The sequence below is a fragment of the Sitophilus oryzae genome, unplaced genomic scaffold, assembly GCF_002938485.1.
Source record: "Sitophilus oryzae breed Bouriz unplaced genomic scaffold, Soryzae_2.0 scaffold_402_pilon_pilon, whole genome shotgun sequence".
Classification (NCBI taxonomy): Eukaryota; Metazoa; Arthropoda; class Insecta; order Coleoptera; family Curculionidae; genus Sitophilus; species Sitophilus oryzae.
Window position 1 is genome coordinate 2,089,936 of NW_022146977.1, and position 20,231 is coordinate 2,110,166.

General features: G+C 30.7%; 1 protein-coding gene and 1 pseudogene across 1 annotated transcript; one reads left to right on the forward strand and one right to left on the reverse strand.

The window, feature by feature from the left end:
- Window positions 1-5: 5 nt before the first annotated feature.
- Window positions 6-12,351, reverse strand: LOC115885602 (activating signal cointegrator 1 complex subunit 3-like). The gene is made up of 30 exons (XM_030904564.1): window positions 12,051-12,351; window positions 11,643-11,898; window positions 11,099-11,558; window positions 10,325-10,493; window positions 10,141-10,262; window positions 9,842-10,025; window positions 9,293-9,452; window positions 9,049-9,241; window positions 8,750-8,984; window positions 8,520-8,637; window positions 8,161-8,347; window positions 7,374-7,498; window positions 7,091-7,315; window positions 6,178-6,549; window positions 5,953-6,126; window positions 5,731-5,900; window positions 5,488-5,661; window positions 5,188-5,429; window positions 4,839-5,128; window positions 4,255-4,504; window positions 3,515-3,660; window positions 3,114-3,456; window positions 2,936-3,061; window positions 2,675-2,825; window positions 2,164-2,307; window positions 1,946-2,075; window positions 1,257-1,450; window positions 995-1,160; window positions 325-940; window positions 6-268 (listed from the first exon to the last, which is right to left on the reverse strand). Exons 1-30 carry the CDS (start codon window positions 12,134-12,136, stop codon window positions 183-185), a joined length of 6,294 nt encoding a protein of 2,097 aa, XP_030760424.1. The 5' UTR covers window positions 12,137-12,351; the 3' UTR covers window positions 6-182.
- A 2,594-nt stretch (window positions 12,352-14,945) lies between these two features.
- Window positions 14,946-16,895, forward strand: LOC115885603 (annotated as a pseudogene).
- Window positions 16,896-20,231: the final 3,336 nt, after the last annotated feature.

A 20,231-nucleotide genomic window follows, 5' to 3' on the forward strand; every position in this document is an offset into this window, starting at 1 on the left:
TATTGTTTTATTTCAAGAAGTTATATTAAACATTACTTTTTGAAATTAATCCATCTTTATAAAAATAAAATAAAATATAACATCAACGTGAATATAACTATAATCTTTTCATGTATATATTATAAACAAATATACTAACCGAAAAAGTATGTACAGATCAAAACTCAATGTAAATTATATAATCAAATATTTTTGATACTGTAAGTTAAAATTTGATCAAATCCTATATAACAATCACTCATAATGTGAAGTGTATACTGATAAAATCCTATAGAAGAAACAATTTATTAGAATTATCAATTTAGGATTAAGTTTTTTCCTTACCTCTTCTTAAATATAATGGAATTTCTATCTTTTTATATTTTTTACTAAAGGAAAATTTCCTAAATTCCAGTTTTCCTTCCATTGATAATACCATAAACCAAAATTCTTCTTTTTGCTTATTAAATTTTTTACTATGTACGTTCATTTGACTAGAGCCATCCCTATATAACTCTAAAGTTAATATATATTCACCTTCGCCTTTTATCTCGAGATTAATTATACTACAATTTTGCTCATTTACTTCTGGTTCAATACAGTTTTTCATTTCGCAACTGCTAATCTTGGTTTGTATGGTCAATATAGGTAACCCGTTGATCGATTTCATGATCTCCGATGATGCTTTACTTCCAAAAATATCCGTAAATATGTATAGCACCTCTTTATTATCTTTATGTCTATCCATGTAGGCTCTAATTGATGGTATACTGAAATCATCAAGTTGCAATAGTTTTGACCATTTCTCTCTAATTTGAATCGAATTGCTTTTGTTGACGTAAGGGAGCATAATAAGGTTGGATTCTGACACCATATAACCTTGTATAAGCATCTGACAAAGATATATTAATTTAATAGTACAATCAAGCCAGTGTCTTCCCGCAGCTAAATTCATCATTGCCTAAAATCAAACATTTACTCAAATAAAATAATTTACTATTTTATATTGTATTACATGAATAATTCGAATAATTTGATCCAGTACAGATTTAAGATCAAGTACATATTCTTGATTTGGTAGGTTTGCATCCAGAAGGTAGCATTTTATCATTAATAGAACCTTTAAACTAGGAGAATCAAATGGAAAATTTGATTTAATATCTAGATCCCTAGCTAAATCCCTAAAAAGAGGTTTATAAATATCAAATATATATGTATGCATGCGATGTATTGTGGCAATCGTAAAGTATAGGTATATTATATAATATATCTCTTACTTATTTATATTGTCTTCATTATGTCTAACTGGAAATAGTTTATATTCTTCTACTTGGCAAATAAGGGAGAGTAAATCATCTATAGAATTATCAAATTGCATATTCTCACTCAGAAAATGTACAGTTTTATAAGATAAATAATATTGACAACCTAACATGCCTAAGAAAGTAGTCTCATAAAAGTTCTTGATATTCTGAAATTTAAATATTTTTATTATTATACCGATTTGGTCATTTTAGAAGTGTGGTCTGGATTTTAACGTGTAAGACAGTGATGTAGGAAGCTTAATGGAAAATCAAATGTATTACGAAGAAATAAAAGTTGTGTTGATACATTTCTTCTATGCGGTATTACCGAATTTTGAATCAAAAGTTCAATAACTACAACTGCACAAGTAGGCGTATATGGAAAATGTTGCATTTAGGGTTGAAACTTATTTTTCACAATTAGTTACTCATTTTACTACAGATGTAATAGATTATATTTAGCTTAGATATATTATCTCCATTTCAGTAGTATACATGAACGTTTTTAAAATAGTTTTTTTTTCTACACAAATTTTCCTACAAACGTAAAAACCCGGCAACATTGTATGGCCATTTATATTATTTTCTGTCTTACAAGTGACCAAAAAAATGACCTTCTAAAATGACCAAATCGGTATAGATAAATAATTTATTTACTTTACCTCAGTTTCTGATGCTAATACACAGTCATGTTGTTGTAAAGTATTAATAACAGAATCTACCAATTCACTAACATACTCTAAAGGATCAGTGTCTCCTTCCAATTGGTAATAACTTGGATTGGCTAGTAATCTAAATAAATTTATAAATGGATAGAATAGAATATGAAAACAAGGTGTTATTAGAATTATTAACTGAAACAATACAATATAAAAGTTACCTTCTGAAGAAAAATGTTGATTCAATGAATTCTATTAGTTGAGGTTTACTAACTATATTTCCATTGGCAATTTCGGCATTAACATGATCTGGCAATGTTTCCAGAAGATTTGATTCTACCGGAAACGGTTCAAATAGGAATTTCCTATAAATAGAAGAAATATAATAAATTTTGTTTTTCAAAATCGACATCGTGAATACATAATTCTGCCATTTTTTAATAATACTGTTTTAGTTATTTAATAAACATAATTTAACATTCTTAATTTTTATATTTGATCTTTTAATTTATTTATTTGCAGACGAAAACATGAATTTTGACTATTTTCAGTTTGTATTACCCCACGAGAATAAACGCACAATTTATATAAGTCTGCCAACGAGTCAGATAACATTTCGATAAGAGACATCCAATGCTTGTCACTGCCACAATTTAATAGTTAATATTCGGTGTACCTTGTTATCTCTCGCTGGACCAACTTCATATAAATATGTTACTGTTAGTGTTGTACCTGTAAAAATTCTTTTTACTTTCTTGCACCATAACACAGGCTACGCCAGTGGTGTCGTACTGTGGTCTACCAGCTCTACCGGCCATCTGAATGACGTCTGTTATCGGCATATCGACGTAACGTTTAGTAGCTGCGTCAAAATATTCCGTGCCTACAAGATACTTTCTATTTAGATTTTCTTTTCAATTAAAATGTTGATCAATTTAAACATTGCGTTTTTCAACTTTGAATTGATTTCAAAGCTGTTACGAAAATATTCACCTTTAACTACAACCAATCTAGCCGGAAAATTAACACCCCATGCCAAGGTAGCTGTAGCAACAAGAACCTGTATTTTTTGGTTTACATATAGTTCCTCAACTAAGTTTCTATCCGTGTCGGTTAACCCTTAAAAACACACCATTTAGTGACACTCAAAATAATTAGCCAATAAGCCTACCTGCGTGGTGCATTCCAATACCGAAAGTTAATAGTTGAGCCAAATCTTGATCGACCAGTCTTGCTTTAATATCTTCCAACTCGTACGATTCGCAGTGCATCCATTTCTGTGGATTGTTTTCGGAAAGTAAGAATTTCATCAGCTCATAGCCCGTAATGCGCGTTTGTTTACGGGAAGACACAAAAATCAAGGCGGAACTTTGAGATGCGTATTGGCATATGGCCTGATACACTGATTTATTCATGGCGGCCATTCTTGGACAATAATGTTTCACTTCAAAACCTTGAAGGTGGATTTCCAAAGGTACCGGTCGGACGGCCGAACTAAAGTTAAATAAACCTCTCTACGAAAAAAAAGCATTTTACGTACAAAATTATTTACGTTTAAAATATATTATTTACTTTATCGCAATTTAACCAGTTAGCCAGATCGCCAGGATTAGCCATAGCAGTTGAGAGACCAATGATTCTAACGTTAGTATTTTTTTTGTGGTTTATGCAGTTCATTCTGGAAACGATAACTTCAAGGACTGGTCCGCGATCCTCACCTAAGTTTGGATAATTTAGAGTAATTATTAAGTTTGATTCGAATTCTTACACAAAACAAACAAAAATATTAAGCTGGGTTTTCAAATTTCTTAACTTGAGAAACTTGAAAATAAAAAATACCAAATTCTAGGATTATTCAACAGAAATGTATCGTATATTGCTACAAGAATAAATATTCGATACTAATAGTTAATTTATTCTGCACAAACTTACAAACATTATTGGAGTGATATAGGCTTGGTGCATTACAACCGATGTTTTAAAATTTCGACAGTAGCGCCCGGTACGGCAGAAATCAGAACTGTTCGGCTACTGCTAATTTCCGATTAGCCGTCCCGGTTAGCGTTCATTTTGATCGCATTGAAATAATATTGAAAGTGTGGCTATGTCATAATATTTAAGTATTTTGGTTTTTACTAGTGCAGTTATTGAATCTATAAACTTCTCAGGTACAAAGTTCGTATGATGGAACGCTGTTTCACGTAGTAAATGTGTTGTGGTAATTTCAAATGACAATAAAATTGCCGAAAAAATATTCACACGAAAAGGAGGGCGGGATTGCGTAATCCGATTATATGTATAATGAACCTTACCTAAAAGATGGATCTCGTCGATAATCATCAAACCAACTTGTTTAACAAAGTCTTTTTCCGTCCAATTCCTACTCATCGCGTCCCATTTTTCTGGAGTTGTAATAATAATATGCGCCGATCTTATAAGCTCTGATCTAGGCGTTATATCTCCAGTTACCTCAACAACTCTCTTATTTATTTTAACAAATTTTTTAGACCAATCCAAAACCCTTTCTCGGACGAGTGCTTTCATGGGAGCTATGTAGACCACCTAATTTAAAATAATTAAGATTGTAATTTTCTGTAGAAATATATTGGGTAACGACAAGTGGTTCTCAGCACTTTTTTTTCATTTGCAATGCAAAATGTGATGCATGTTTACTAGTTTGAAATGAAAATTTCATCCAAGCCATTACTAATTACAAATACACTATACATGTTCAAATGGCTACTCCCCACTGGCAGTTTAAATTTAAAAATACTTACAATGTAAATTACGACTGTTTTTAGTTGAACCTATCTTCTAAATGTATTTTTCGTATTTTCATATTAAAAAAATATGGCTGAGCCACTTGTAGTTGACTTCCTTATGTATTTAGATATACCTTTTGTTCCGGATTTAATGAAAATAATCTTAAAATACACAGTTCTGCAACAATTGTTTTTCCAGAACCTGTCGGAGCTCCTAATATAATCGGAGTATCGGTATAATAACAAGAATGAAACACTTGGCTTTGAACTGCATTAAAATGAGTAAAAGGATAAAGATCCTCGTAGGCCCTGTTGCGTAAAACTTTTTTTGATAAAGGCTGTAAATCCAGTATTTTCGTTTGAAAGGATTCCGAAGGAAACAGTTTTATTTCATCCAAATTGATTACTTCGATTCGTTCTGAATCTAGAATATAAATAATAAACTTATTTCATCTGGCAAATTACTAAACATATATTACTTACGAATAAAATGACTGTTAACAACATGAACGTAGTACTCCCACGAAAGAGGTTTTGTTAAAGGAACTGTGAAAACTAGTTCTATCGGATCTGCTCCTGGTAAACACATGCGCTTTGTTACGACAAATGAGTCAATATGATAAATGCTATCATGAATCGGATCTTCGACGTAAGCGTAGTAATGTTGAACACTACCATGAGTTTGATTGTCCCATTTAAATCTGGGTGTTACTAATAATCTCACTCTTAAAATATCAAGGTTAGAATGAATTAATGTGCATAACAGTTATAACCACCTATTACCTAATAACTCCATCAGTAATTGGTTTAACAACTATATCTACTTCAACCACAGGAAATATGCGACAGAAATGGCTTATTCTGTTTGCGACATGTTTGGATCTAAACAGACTTTCCAAATCCCTTTCTGAGAGGTCTCTAAGCTCATCAATGTTCATGTTTAGTATTTCCATTGCTCTATTAACACCAAATTAGAATAAAGTTAAAAGGCTCATCAAAATTATCGTTTCTTAGTTAATAACGTACCTGTATGAGCTTAAGTGCGGTACCAGCTCTTTAAACTGCCACAATGGATGTACGCTGTCCCATGTTTGTTGTTCCATCATCTGAGCTAATTTTAGAGTTCTTGAAACTTGAAGTGCATAATTTCTATCTTTTGCAATCTCAAATAGTGCTCTAGCCAATCTCACTACAGTCTTAAAGTTTAAATAATATAATAAAGAAAAATATATTTATATGAGTAATTACCTGCATGATATACTGCGAGTCGGAAACTAAGGAAGAAACTCTGATTATAGCTTTGCTAATATTGGCTTGTATTAAACATATTACTTTTGAAGTTACATTTGCAAAGTCTAAATTAATATCATACTCATTACATTCCCTTAATCTATCCAATTCGTGGATTTCGTCCATTCTCACCTATACATAAATCTTGTCATTAAAAGAAAATCTAAATAAAAATTAATATACCTGTATTTGTTGAAATTCGTATGCCTCACTTAATAATCGAATTATGTCAGCTTCTGATATATCTCTATTAAATTTTTCATAAAAAAGCTCCATCGTTTTATAAGAAATATAGTAAAAACTAGCGATTCGTCCGAAATTCGTAGGACGAAGTTCACCCAGTGTTGTATCAAAGCGAATCATTTGAGATTTTTCCAAAATTTTAGCTGCCTCGTCAAGTTTCATTTGCAAATATTGGTTAAACTGCATATTATCGAAAACTTCTTTAAATGTTAGACCGTAAACTAAGGGATTCTTTTTGATTCTGCAAAACAAAAATGTATTTGCAAGCCATTCCATGGCCTCTCTCACATTTGAAACTGTTCCCAATATAATCTGAAAAAAAAAAAGAATTTAAATAAACAACAAAGCTCCCTAAAAATTTAAAATTGGGAGTGTCGACTGTGTTAATTAAATTGCGTTTTTAGGTAAAATATGTAGTCATTTTGAGGACGTGGTGGCTTTCCCGCAATATATTTTTATTTTTTGCTAATGAGCCACACTTGTTCCATTTGAAAAAAATGAGATATGACTAAAAATACGATTTGGGCATTTTTTAACCCACCAAGACAAGACACGAAAAACATTAGACGATCAAATCTATTTTTTCAAGGCTCCTTAATTAAAAATTAATGTTTTTATACAAGCATGGCGTTCTAGATTGAAATTTAAAATACGATTTTCTTTTAAGCGAAAATGTCAAAAGTTGGCACATGTTATTCTAATCACAGTGTCATTTTCTATGGAATAAAGTAAAAATATGCCGAAGTGCAATTTAAAAATGAAAAGTTGTCTTCATTTCATAGCCATCGCTGACGTCGTTTTTTTGCTATCTATTGCATTTAATTTTAATACATAAATCAATTTATCGCTGTACCTCAGCATTAAGGTTGTCTGGGACACAGTTGAAAAACTGACTCTCAATAGGAACTTGAGATAACATTAATCCCATATACTTTGACATATTTGCCATTGTAGTAATAATTATTCCATAACCCGACGTATCATATTGGGGCCTCCCAGCTCTGCCAAAAATTTGTTGAACGTCCAACATATCCATATCTACGAAAGTAGACTTTGTTGCGTCATAATGAAGCGTTCCCTAAAAATAAAAGAAATAAAAAAATACATAGTAAAATATGGAGAATTTATGTACACACCCTTATTATAACAGCATGTGCTGGTAAATTAACACCCCAAGCCAATGTTGTGGTACAGACTATTACTTTAAGTTCTCCTTTTCTAAACATATGTTCCACTTCAAGTCTATCGTTCCTCACCATACCTAATTATTTTAATATTGCAAATATTACTTTAGGTGCACTAAAATTATTTTGTGGCGTCGCTCGAGAGGCATCGCGCAAAGTTCAACGCTCAAGCAGTGCCAATATGAACGTGCACTAGCCAGACAAAGTCACATTTTTATAGTGAGTTACTAAAAAAATTATGTGGAATTTCTTCAATATACCCTTTAATAAAAAAACTTTTTGACCATTATTTGTCGTGTTACAACTATTATGGTGGACAATTATAAATACTCTTTACATAAGTAAAGTTGTTCAGAATTTGATGCACCAAGTTTAAATTTTCAATATTTTTATATTTTTTCGAAAGATTTTAAAAAAATATTTCCATTCACCAAAATTTAATAAAACAAATTAAATTAATAAAAAATACGTGATTCTTAAATAAATACTATTATACTAAATATAATACTTCTTACCATAAAAGTCTAAATAATTACTTTGAATCTTACAGTTCAACATTTCTGTTTTGTATTTGAAAAAAGTCAAAATATTTTTTTTGCCATTGCTGTAGAAATTCGGCATAAACTTTTTTCATCAACTCAATAATAAAATAAATTCCAAAATCTTTTTTACAAAAACTCTGACTTTGACCAAATCTTTTATCTTTGACAAACCAGCCTATTTATAAATTGTAATTTACCTGCATGATGAATACCAAATCCTTGTGGTACTAAAAAGCCTAAGTCGCTGTTTTTATATCCTGATCTATTAATTTTAATTCCTTTTTCAGGTTCAAAAAGTCTAAGAGTTCCTTTTTCTTGTGCTATTTCGATTAATCGTTTTGCCACGGTGGCAGTGGCGTTTCTAGATGTGACAAAAACCATTGCCTTAAAATATTTGCAGATGTATGTACAAAAAATTACTCTAGATAAACTGTTCATGACATATAAAAAATAATTTCTATAATACATATAGAAAAAATAATTTTACAAGATCACGTTATTTGATAGAAGAGAGTTTATTTCCTTGCCTATTTTATACTTATTAATCATTACTTACCTGATGTCCTTCCCGGACAAATTGTACTACTTTCTCATAACAGACCATATCCATTGTTTCTATCTCGTTTTTCTTTTTAACGCCTATAAAACTTGTTGTCAAAGGTACCGACCGAAATCTAAAAGTTTACTATTTCTAATCCATTTTCTTGATTTATTTTTAGACTCTTTATAATTATTGTAATTATTTCAAATCATGAAACACAGAGAAATACTTATTAGGACTAGTACCTGTTATCAAAGAAGAATAATCCATTTTTCGGATTCACTTTCAAAAACTGAGCGACATCTAAATATCCAGGGAGTGTAGCAGATAGGGCTACTATTCTAATCATACTCTGACTGCTCACGACTTGTCGCAATGTTCTTGCTACCAATGCTTCAATAACTGGTCCTCTAGAGCCATTAAGTAAATGAACTTCATCAATTATTAACAGTTTTACCAAACCTACTACTTCCGTATCAACTAAGAATAGACAATAATAATTATTTAAGGTGGTATACAAATCAGTTTATATGCATAATCATACCAGCTCCTTTTCTTGTTATAACGTCCCATTTTTCGGGCGTTGTGACCAGCATTTGCGTTTCCGCAATTTCTTTCTTTGTTAATTGCATGTCCCCCGTGCATTCTTTAACAGATATGCCAACTGGAGCCAACTTTTTACTAAAATTTGTGACCATTTCCGTAGCTAGCGCTTTCATTGGGCAAACATAAATAATCTAAATAATGTTTGTTTTAATCACATTTTACAAATTCATAATTTAATTTACCTTAAAATCGTTCTTTCTTATTAAACTTCCCTCCATATGGCATCGGATTTGATGAACAATGGTTAGTAAAGCAATATTTGTCTTTCCAGCACCGGTTGGAGCACAAACCAAAATATTTTCGTTTGAATGATAAGCAACAGGAAATACTTCAGACTGTATTCTTAAATATTATTAAAAAATGAGCAAATATTATTATGCAAAATATAGAGGTACCATGTGAAATATTTAAGAGGAGATAGTAGGCTGTGAAATATGGTGCATTCAAGTATTAAAAAAATCATGATCTGTAAAATATATGAAAGACATTGAAATATCCAAGAAATGCGTTAAGGCCCCCATACACTTCGGTAATTTTGCACTGATTTAACCGACCGGTTAGGAATGATGAGTTAAAAACGGCGGTGCATGTGTTGGTTAGGTTAAAAAAAATTATTTTTCCCAATAATAAAATTAATAAAACCTTAAGAAATACTGAAATATTGTGCACATAATTTTTCCCAGCGACTATATCCTCTGGAATTTCTTAATATATAGTTTTTTTATCTGTACCTATTAAATTCATTAATATCCTTAAACACTAATTGTCCTACAGTGTCTAGTGAACTAACTTGAACTAGTTTCATATCTTTGACATCTCCCTTTTTACCTCCCGGTATGATAAATTCAGCATAATCATTAGTAACTTTTTTAATAGCATTCTCAGGCTGCATTATTGAGACTCCGTCATATTTAGCTGTAATGTTTTAGAAATAAACAAAAAGTAGACTAAAGTACCCCCAATTAATTTATGTTTAACTGGTATATCAACATGGATTATTCTTAAAATATTAAGATAAAATAATACTTACTAGTTATCATATGATTTCTCATTTGATCATGAACATGTGGATATTCCTCTGGATCTATTTTAAAAGGTGCTTGTCTTTTAAATAATGGGGTACTCTTTGCTACTTCATACTCAACTTCAGCTCTAAAGGAAAAATACCATCATAAAATATACTCTAATTTGTTCTTGATTTTGTGGTAACTTACTGTTCAATTTCAGTAGATGACATCTTACTCTTTTCCTTTTTTTCGATTTTTCTTAATTTTTTTAGTGCATTGCTTTCCTTCTCAGACTGAACTGTTACAGTACCAGCTATAACGGCACTACTACTGTTTTTGGTAAACGTTTTAAGTGAGTTACTTCCATTTTCAAAATCTGTTCCAAAAATAGATACAATGTGATCAAAAAAAGTTTTATTATGATCAAGAATGCTTAACAATGACAGACAAATAATGCTGTTGTGCTATAAGATCGAAAAAAGGCGTTAGCGATGCTGTGATTTTATGTGAAAACTGAAGGGGTCCGGGAAAACATGATAAGTGCCAATTTCATAATTTTACTATATTATAGTAGGTCTAACTGGTCTCTACAAAATGTATAAACTCTCCAGCGTAATAAGCTGTTAAATCCTATGATACATGCCTAGTAAAAATTTACATACACAGAAAAAAACCTGATAATCACCAGTCGTCCAGGGCTCTCTTGTAAAATTAGTAACAAGGCGCTTATCATGTTTTCCCCTGGATCATCATTTCCAAGCAAACTGGACGCCGTTTTTTTTTTCGTTCATACTGTATGACCAAGAATCATAAAGTATATCTTGATCATAAGGTATACCATAAGATTGAAAAAAATAGCGTCAGAGTTGGAGTGCAAATGTCATCGATAGTCATTTCTAAGGTGGCTTATAGCTGTTTTTTTCTATATTGTCTCAATATTGTACAAAAAATAATGGCAAAGAATATTCATAGAACACTTACACTGTTTAGAACTGTAATCGATTACATTATGTCTATTTCTCACAATTTCTGATATAAAATCAAAAATAGCACAACCAAATGTATCTAACAAATATGCTGCAACATCATCATCGCTTTTATTGGATATTAGTTGATCTTGCACTATCGACTTGAATTCTTCATAGTTGTAATTTGGTATGGAATCTTTATATATTTCAAACATTGTTTGGAGAGAATAAGATTCTGAATGTTTCTGGCTATCATTTTTTGGATCAATATATAGTAAAGAAAACTCATTTTTCTTCTGATTGTCAATTTTATTTTGAATTTCAGGAAATTTATCTTTCAGAGGAACAGAAAAAACTGGATTTAGAGATACATAAGGTTTAAGGAAATCTATATCCCATGATGGCTGAGTATCCTTATTATAAACTCTATTAAAATGGTCATTGGGCAGACGATCTGTTATATTCTCTACTAGCTACAATTTAATATTACGAAAGATAAATCATATAATAGCTAATCTAACTTATAATTTTATGTAATGTTAATTAAAGAAAGTTACCTTATAAATCCTTTCAAGAGTATTTGCAGGTAGTTTAACAAAAAACTGCCTGTTAAAATATTGTCTTAATTTATATTCTTTTAATATTTTCACAATATTTTTGCAGATGATCTCTTCTAGAGGTACATCATCTTTAATTGTTACTTCAATTTGTCTCTTAATTATATCTCGAAAGTAATGTAAGAAGATGAGTCCAGTTGATGTATTGGAATCATTACTGTATTTGAAAAGATTTTCAATTCTCTCATATTCACATCTGCAAACAAATAAATAAAATAAAATGGCATACCTACTAAAAAATTATTGATATTATATCTCAGTCAAATGATAGACACATTTATACAAATATACCTATGTATATACACAATTATAAATAATAGGTACTTATTATATTTTAAGATTACTTACTCGGATATAGAATACGGTAGTATTTGAATTGTTTCAATCTTTTGCAAACCATGAAAATCTTTGAAAAATCCCGCACCACCTTCCATGTTATATAAAAAATCTAGTTGGTTTATTTAAATTCCTTGTCCATTATTCAAATGTGTATAGTTATAAATTACACAATATTTCATAAAAGGTCTAAAAATTTAATAAAAATAAAGAAAAGGCAGATTTTTGATTTTGATCCGCCCTCCACTTCTCCGCTCAACCCAACCTCAGTCGCCCCTCCTCCCGCCTGTCATTATTTTAAGGTTAGTAGTGGGAGAAGTTTATTGGTTTAATGGGCCACAGTTGGCCAGGGCTATCCGGCCGGTTGGTAGAATTAACTACAGTACGTCCATAGTGCGTCTATCCCATAGAGAAATATAAAATAAAAGAGTTGTCATTTCCATAGTCAAAAGTAGGCAACACGTTTAACGAGGATCGATTGTAGCGCACCCTTGAGCCCTAACTAAACTAATGGAAATATGACAGACGTAATCGGTAAAATAGGTATCTGCATTATCTACCACAAAAAAGGCGGGCAGTTTAAATGTGAATATAAAATTTTTTGTATTTTTAAAAATATTACGAAATCAAAACTGCAAAAAAAATAATGAAAATTTATTTTTAACAACGGAATATTTGAAAAGTATAAACTATTCTACACTTCAAATGCTTACAGTTAAATGCTAAATTAAATTTGATAATATACAACATATGTATATGCCAAATTAACCTCGAGGGGTAAACCGCTGATGAATTTCTGTACACTATGCCAAATAATTTAGTACTAATACCAATAATACCACGAAAATGCCAAAAATGCCAACATCTTGTACACCAAAATACACCAGCGGTTTACCCCTCGATTAACCTATAGTATTATAAAACGTATATAACAACGCCACTAACAAAGCATATAAGATCGCAGGGTTTGCAATCTATGCTATTATAACAGATTAAGATTTAAATAAGACATCATCAAAAATGAATTCACCTTTAAGTTGGATTTATAAACTCAGCAGTTGAAGTTCAGTTGAGGTAGCAAATGTTCAACACTATGAAATGAAGGCACAAATTTATACCTAGTCAGTTCGTTTTACGTTCACGGAGTTGAGAGATGGGCAACGTTTTTACATATCGAACTTGCTTTGCATGATACCCTTTCCCTGGATCGTGTTCAAATGATGTTCAATCGGCTGAACAAAATATTGCATGATGACGGCAAAACACATAGCACAAAACATAAAGTTCAAATCATAGAGAAATATAAGGTCTCTGGTTCCTCGGGAAATAAAACTTCCTCCATAATTTCTGTACGCACAAACACAAAACAAACAAACAAAGCGTCGTTTGCTACACAAAATAATAACAAAATTCCAAAATTCAAAACAAAATTGTAAACAATTGCAAAATACCACTGACTAAAAAAAATACAAATAATTTGCTGTCATTTCACTTGTCAATCTTGTCATCCCGCCTGTCATTATTTTAAGGTTAGTAGTGGGAGAAGTTTATTGGTTTAATGGGCCACAGTTGGCCAAGGGCTATCCAACCGGTTGGTAAACACTAACTATTTTAGTTCCATAGTGCGTCTATCCATTCTGTAGTTCGCGATTTTGCGAAACGTTCTCATTGGTCCAAATTTAATGATCATGGCGGCGCTGTCAGAAATTTTAAGATTTTGGCGATTCCCAAGAATTAAAATTTGGGCGGCGGGAAAGTTAAAATGTTTTCAACTTTTTGCGGATATTATAAAAGTGACTAATTGCAAGGCAAACAGAATGCATTTCGCAATTTGTAAATCGCAATTCGCAAGTGCTTGAACTATTATAAATAGTTGGCATATTATAAAACGACGTAATTCCATTACAGATTTTATGATTTTATGCCATTTATATTCTGTTATTCTATGCACAGAATTCCATGTTCATTCATTCATTATAGCGAACAGCATAACATTACAGAGTGTATACTATAGTATTTTTTCAATATTTAAAAAATAATGACTGTTATACTGCCCCTTTTATACCCTCTCATTAGAAAGAACTCAGATAGCACATTTTCTATTAATATATTTCTGCGTTTTCTACCGTCTGATAAACGGATCTGAAACAACGGGACAACAGTGAGGGGATCACAATTTTCTAAAATCATGACCGATTTCATTCATAAAATATCTAGGAGCGTGCTTTGATTCATAAAAATATATCAGGAATTTTTATAATATTTTCCAGTAAAGTTTATAATATTATTTTACTTTAAATGTACCTGCATCTTGTTTGCCATTTGCCAAATATAGTAATATTTCTTAAAATGCGTGTACTAATTACAATAAGAACAAATCAAGTTAAATGTATAAAACACAATACAATAACACCGCCACTGGATTTTTGAATAGTACTGACTGTTTCCTGTTTCTACTATTCCTACGGTTTCTACCAAAGACATCTAAATAAAGGATTACTAGATATTTTTGGTGTGTATTATAAAAACAAACTATAAAATTCAAAGCAGAAACTATATAGATGCCTTTATTTTGATGTCTTTGGATTCACAGTTTGGATTCTACTTTGCTTTCCAAACTACTGCAGGCTACTGCTTATTGATATCCAAAGACGTTTGACTTTTGACTTTTACAACAACTGTTAATTCTTTTGCATTGAAAACTTTGATATAATTTCCGCCTGGTCATAATTATTAATTAAACTATCTTTAGCATTATTAAACTATAATCAGAGCTACGTAGTCTAATAGTCAAAACAAATACAAAGTTCAGAACGCCATGACAGAATCACGCGCTGAGAATTTAGTGACGTAGAAAATTACGCGATATTGACGCAATTATTTCTAATCTACAGTCACCTTTAAAGTTAATTATATTCTTAGCAACTGGCAGTCTGTCGGGCCAACTAAAGCAGTGCGGTAATGGTTTAAAAATTTGAATTTCACTTGCCATTCAATTTTTAAGCAACGTAAATATTACGGAAATTTAAATAAATCTCTGAAATCATATAAATATACAGTTCACATATTAACAATGGTAGCAGTATTTTCTAGATTAGTGGCCTTTACAAACAGGCATCCAGTCGCCCGGGGTATGCTGTCATACGGTAAGTTAATGCACATATCTGGAAAAATAAACACTTACAGTAAAAATTGCCGAACAGGTACCTTATGGCCTACATCTTGTTTGATACAGCAAACTATGTCCGGAAAAACCATCGAGAATTACGATTGGATACAAGCTCTAAGATTTAGCCTTTACGGGGTTTGTTTACTGCTCCAACGTTATACGCCTGGATAAAGCTTTCGTCAAGATTGTGGCCGGCAACTTCTCTTAAAACATCAATAGCAAAAGTAAGAAACATTTCTATTAAAATTGGAGTTCATATGCAGGCTGAGTTTTCTATGTTCTCTATGCATGGATATCTCTGTTACTAGTGTATATTGCAAAAGTAAATATATACGGTATATTGCAAAAGTAAATATATACCAAAAGTACTCGTACAAAAGTCAGTATGCACAAAAGAGTCTACATATTTATAATTCAGACCAAAATGCCGTAAAACAATTATTTAAAAAGGCAAACCAGTGGATTTGAAATTTAATTTTTTCCATGATTCATCACACAAAGATTAAACAAATTATGGGGATGATCTTTTAACGATTATTGTTAAATTTTCATAACAAGAAAACCACTGAATATAAGATTTCAGTAATTTTACTTCAATGTCTCATTTTTTAGCTAAATATGGCGTGGTTCATATTTATACTACTTGACTCTATATTTAAATATGTGTGTTACATACGTAAGAAACAAGAATATGATATTATACGAAATTATCGTAAAAAACATTTGATGTTAATTGGCAATGCTTATTCATTCAAGTAACCCATTTTAAAATGTGAGCCTAATTTCAAATTTCTCGCCAATTTATTTTGATTTTTTATAGGATGCCAAGAATTTTTTTAAGTGTTCATTGAATGTGCATATTTTACAGGCATTGGTGGAACAAGTAACATACGGCCCAGCGGCTCTAGTTTGTTTCTTCTTCGGAATGAGCTTACTGGAAGGAAAATCTGTTGAACAGGCGAAAAAAGAAGTCGAGAAGAAATTTTTATCGTCTTGGAAAGTACGTAGTAAAACTGTCAATAAAATTCTGAATTTTCTAAAATGTTTTTTTTTTCAGGTGGGAGTTTGCTTCTGGCCGGTTTTACAAACGATCAATTTTCGCTACATTGCTGAGAAAAACCGAGTACCATTTGTAAGCAGCTGCAGTCTAGTGTGGTGTTGCTTTTTAGCATATATGCATCAATTACAAATGACCAAAAATAACGAAATAATTTTGAGAGAACCTAAGAGAATTTTAGCAAATACTTCATGAAGATAGTAGAAACGACACACTGACAAGTTCCTTTTAGATCGTACGTTAACTATAGGTAGAAGAATAAATTATTTGGGGCTGGTTCCCTAACGAATTAGTCATTCCTCTATTTTCCATGCTTAGGCACAACTCAAAATTCACAAAAATGGAATTAGATATGACATATATCAATCTTTAATATGTAATTGTAGACCATACGAAGTCTTGCCAAAATATTGCTCGTATATTTAGTTTTATTTGAACGTAGCTGTGTTTATTAATCTGTGTTAAAATAGTTTTAGAATTATTCGTCATTTACTGCTGGCAGGTGACGAGTTTGATTATGTGATATAATTATTGTATCCGATAGACTGTGTTATACTTTATACCATATTATTAATAATTATTTTGTGTTCATTCATAATTTTATAGGTTATTAATAAATAAAATATTTCGTTAAATAGCTTTTGATCTGTCCCTTATCTTCATATCAAAAATAACATCAACAATAATGATAATTGAAAAATTTGCAAACTGTTCGTGGCCAGTTCATTCCGCTGTTAAAAATTTACCAAGGCATGTATTGACATGATCCAAAAAACAAAATACCCAGGAGAAATAGTTCTGACCGTAAAATTATATTTAAGATAATTTACACACGAAATTATTGCACAGGGTGTTTTGCACCCTGTATAATATGACAAATACTAAAGTTTATAAAAAACTGAGTTTGCGAATTAAAGTTGATATAATTATATACAGCTTGCTAAAAAATTCATGAAAATAGATTTTAGTAAGAAGTTTCACTTCAAATATGGGCACATAGTGCACACACGGTTTTTTTCTTTTTAGTGCTTTTTTACTTTTTTCTTAAAAAAGTTTAGAAAATTGAATGAGTGTTAATTACCTCGCAAAAAAGTGATCGCTAAGTTTACCGCGTGTAAAAAAACAATAAAGTGAATATCCTAAGTTTAACGATGAGTTATGCTGGTAATATAAAAAGTATTTAAAGAAAAACTTTGAAATCGGGTGAAAGTCCCAGAAGAGAAAAAAACTGTACGAATTGTTTTGTATCACATAATCTTCAAGTGATTTCTGAACTTTTAAAGGCTCAAGCAAAATCTTTATATGAGATCCTGAAGTAAACTGACGGTTTGCAGTGATTTCCGGTTATATGGTTAGCAGTTTACTCAAAATTTACAAACTAATAAAAATTAAGTAATTAAATTACTATTAATTAATTAGTTACAATTTTGAGAAAACTTCAATTTTTTCTGACAAATACACATTAAAATTACACTTTCTCTGAAAATTTATAAATTCTCTGAAAAACTACATTTTTCTGAAAATTTATAAATTTCTTGAAAATGTAAAATCGTTATTTTTGGGGCTTACTCAACCGGGTCTCACAATGCAAATTCACCTCAAATATCCCTTTAATTGGTCATTGGCAAAAACTTTCTCATTGTACATGAAAATAACAAAACAAACATTTACTGATCTGGATAAAATTGATAGTTAAATAGTAAGACTCACCCGGGGGTACTCCGCCCCCTAGCCACTGACATCACTGACATTCTATTCAATATATTCCATTCCATATCTTCCATGTAATTCAAATATTATTCGGATCTATTGCTTGATAATCTTCAACAACTAGCTAGTGTCACCTGAAATAGTATAGGGGCTTCCCCCGGACGCAAATCTGCCGCTAAACAGATTCGCATCCCAATCGATGGGGCTAATTGGGGTCCACACACAACGCCCCAGCGGTGTCAATCGAGAAGCAAGAGAGACCTCAAACTCTCAAGACCATCCTCGAAGGAACGACGTCAAGAGGTTTTTAACTCCCATAGTCAAAAGACTCGCTACTTCCAAATGTCAGCTCTGTGACAAAACACAACACTACACAGCCGGCCGGCCTATCAACGACTGACTGGCCTGCCGAGCTAAGCCTCCTCTTACATCACAATTTTACCTGATCACAAATATTTACATCGCTTGCCAATGAATCATACTGTTTTCTCTAATCGACTTTCAAATAGAGTGTTTTAGCATTACCAAATAAATAAATAGAGAGGTTCCGAAAGAATGCATATTGTTTATTAGAATAGTGAATAAATAAAAGCATTATTATGACGAACTTATTTTCCAAGTTTTACAAAAAATTACACTTTTTCTGAAAATTTACACTTTTTCTGTAAATTTACACTATTTTTGAAAAAATGCACTTTTTATGAAAAAATACACATTTCCTGAAAGTTTACACATTTTCTGAAAATTTACACTTTTTCTGTAAATTTACACTTTTTCTGAAAAATTTCACTTTTTCTGTAAAATTACGTTTTTTTATAAATTAATTTTTTTTGAAAAATTATACTTTTTCTGAAAATTAGTTTTTTTTACATTTTTATATTTAAGAAAAAATTGGATTGAAGAGTGTAAATTTTTAGATATAGTGTAATTTTTCAGAAAAAGTGAAATTCTTCAGAAAAAGTGTAAATTTACATAAAAAGTGTAAATTTTGAGAAAAAGTGAAATTTTTCAAAAAGATATAAATTTTCAAGAAAAGTGTAAGTTTTCAGAAAGTGATATTTTTCAGAAAAAAGTATAAATTTTCAAGAAAAGTGTAATTTTTCATAAAAAGTTGCAATTTTTCAGAAAAAAATGTAAATTTACAGAAAAAGTGTAAATTTTGAGAAAAAGTGAAATTTTTCAAAAAAAGTATAAATTTTCAAGAAAGGTGTAATTTTTCATAAAAAGTTGCAATTTTTCAGGAAAAAATGTAAATTTACAGAAAAAGTGTAAATTTTCAGAAAAAATGAAATTTTTCAAAAGAAGTGTAAATTTTCCAGAAAAGTGTAATTTTTCATAAAAAGTTGCAATTTTTCAGAAAAAAATGCAAATTTTCAGAAAAAATGAAATTTTTCAAAAAAAGTGTAAATTTTCTGAAGAAAAGTGTAATTTTTCATAAAAAGTTGCAAGTTTTTAGAAAAAAATGTAAATTTACAGGAAAAATGTAAATTTTCAGGAAAATTGAAATTTTTCAAAAAAAGTGTAAATCTTCCAGAAAAGTGTAATTTTTCATAAAAAGCTGCAATTTTTCAGAAAAAAATGCAAATTTTCAGAAAAAATGAAATTTTTCAAAAAAAGTGTAAATTTTCTGAAGGAAAGTGTAATTTTTCATAAAAAGTTGCAAGTTTTTAGAAAAAAATGTAAATTTACAGGAAAAATGTAAATTTTCAGGAAAAGTGAAATTTTTCAAAAAAAAGTATATATTTTCAAGAAAAGTTTAATTTTTCATAAAGTTGCAATTTTTCAGAAAAAAATGTAAATTTACAGAAAAAGTGTAAATTTTCAGGAAAAGTGAAATTTTTCAAAAAAAAGTATAACTTTTCAAGAAAAGTGTAATTTTTCATAAAAAGTTGCAATTTTTCAGAAAAAAATGTAAATTTACAGAAAAAAGTGTAAATTTTTAGGAAAAGTGAAATTTTTTAAAAAAAAAGTATAAATTTTCAAGAAAAGTGTAATTTTTCATAAAAAGTTGCAATTTTTCAGAAAAAAATGTAAATTTACAGAAAAAGTGTAAATTTTCAGGAAAAGTGAAATTTTTCAAAAAAAAGTATAAATTTTCAAGAAAAGTGTAATTTTTCATAAAAAGTTGGTAGCGTGGTGTGGAGCGGGGTGTGGTAGCGTGGTGTGGAGCGGGGTGTGGTAGCGTGGTGTGGAGCGGGGTGTGGTAGCGTGGTGTGGAGCGGGGTGTGGTAGCGTGGTGTGGAGCGGGGTGTGGTAG

Bases quoted from the DNA above. Each gene is read 5' to 3' on its own strand.
- LOC115885602 (XM_030904564.1), bottom strand. From the start codon at position 12,136: ATGGAAGGTGGTGCGGGATTTTTCAAAGATTTTCATGGTTTGCAAAAG. The intron at 8,638-8,749 runs GTACTAGTCCTA...GTAAACTTTTAG, and splicing joins TTATTCTTCTTTGATAACAG to ATTTCGGTCGGTACCTTTGA. The intron at 2,826-2,935 runs GTGAATATTTTC...AGTATCTTGTAG, and splicing joins TAGATTGGTTGTAGTTAAAG to GCACGGAATATTTTGACGCA.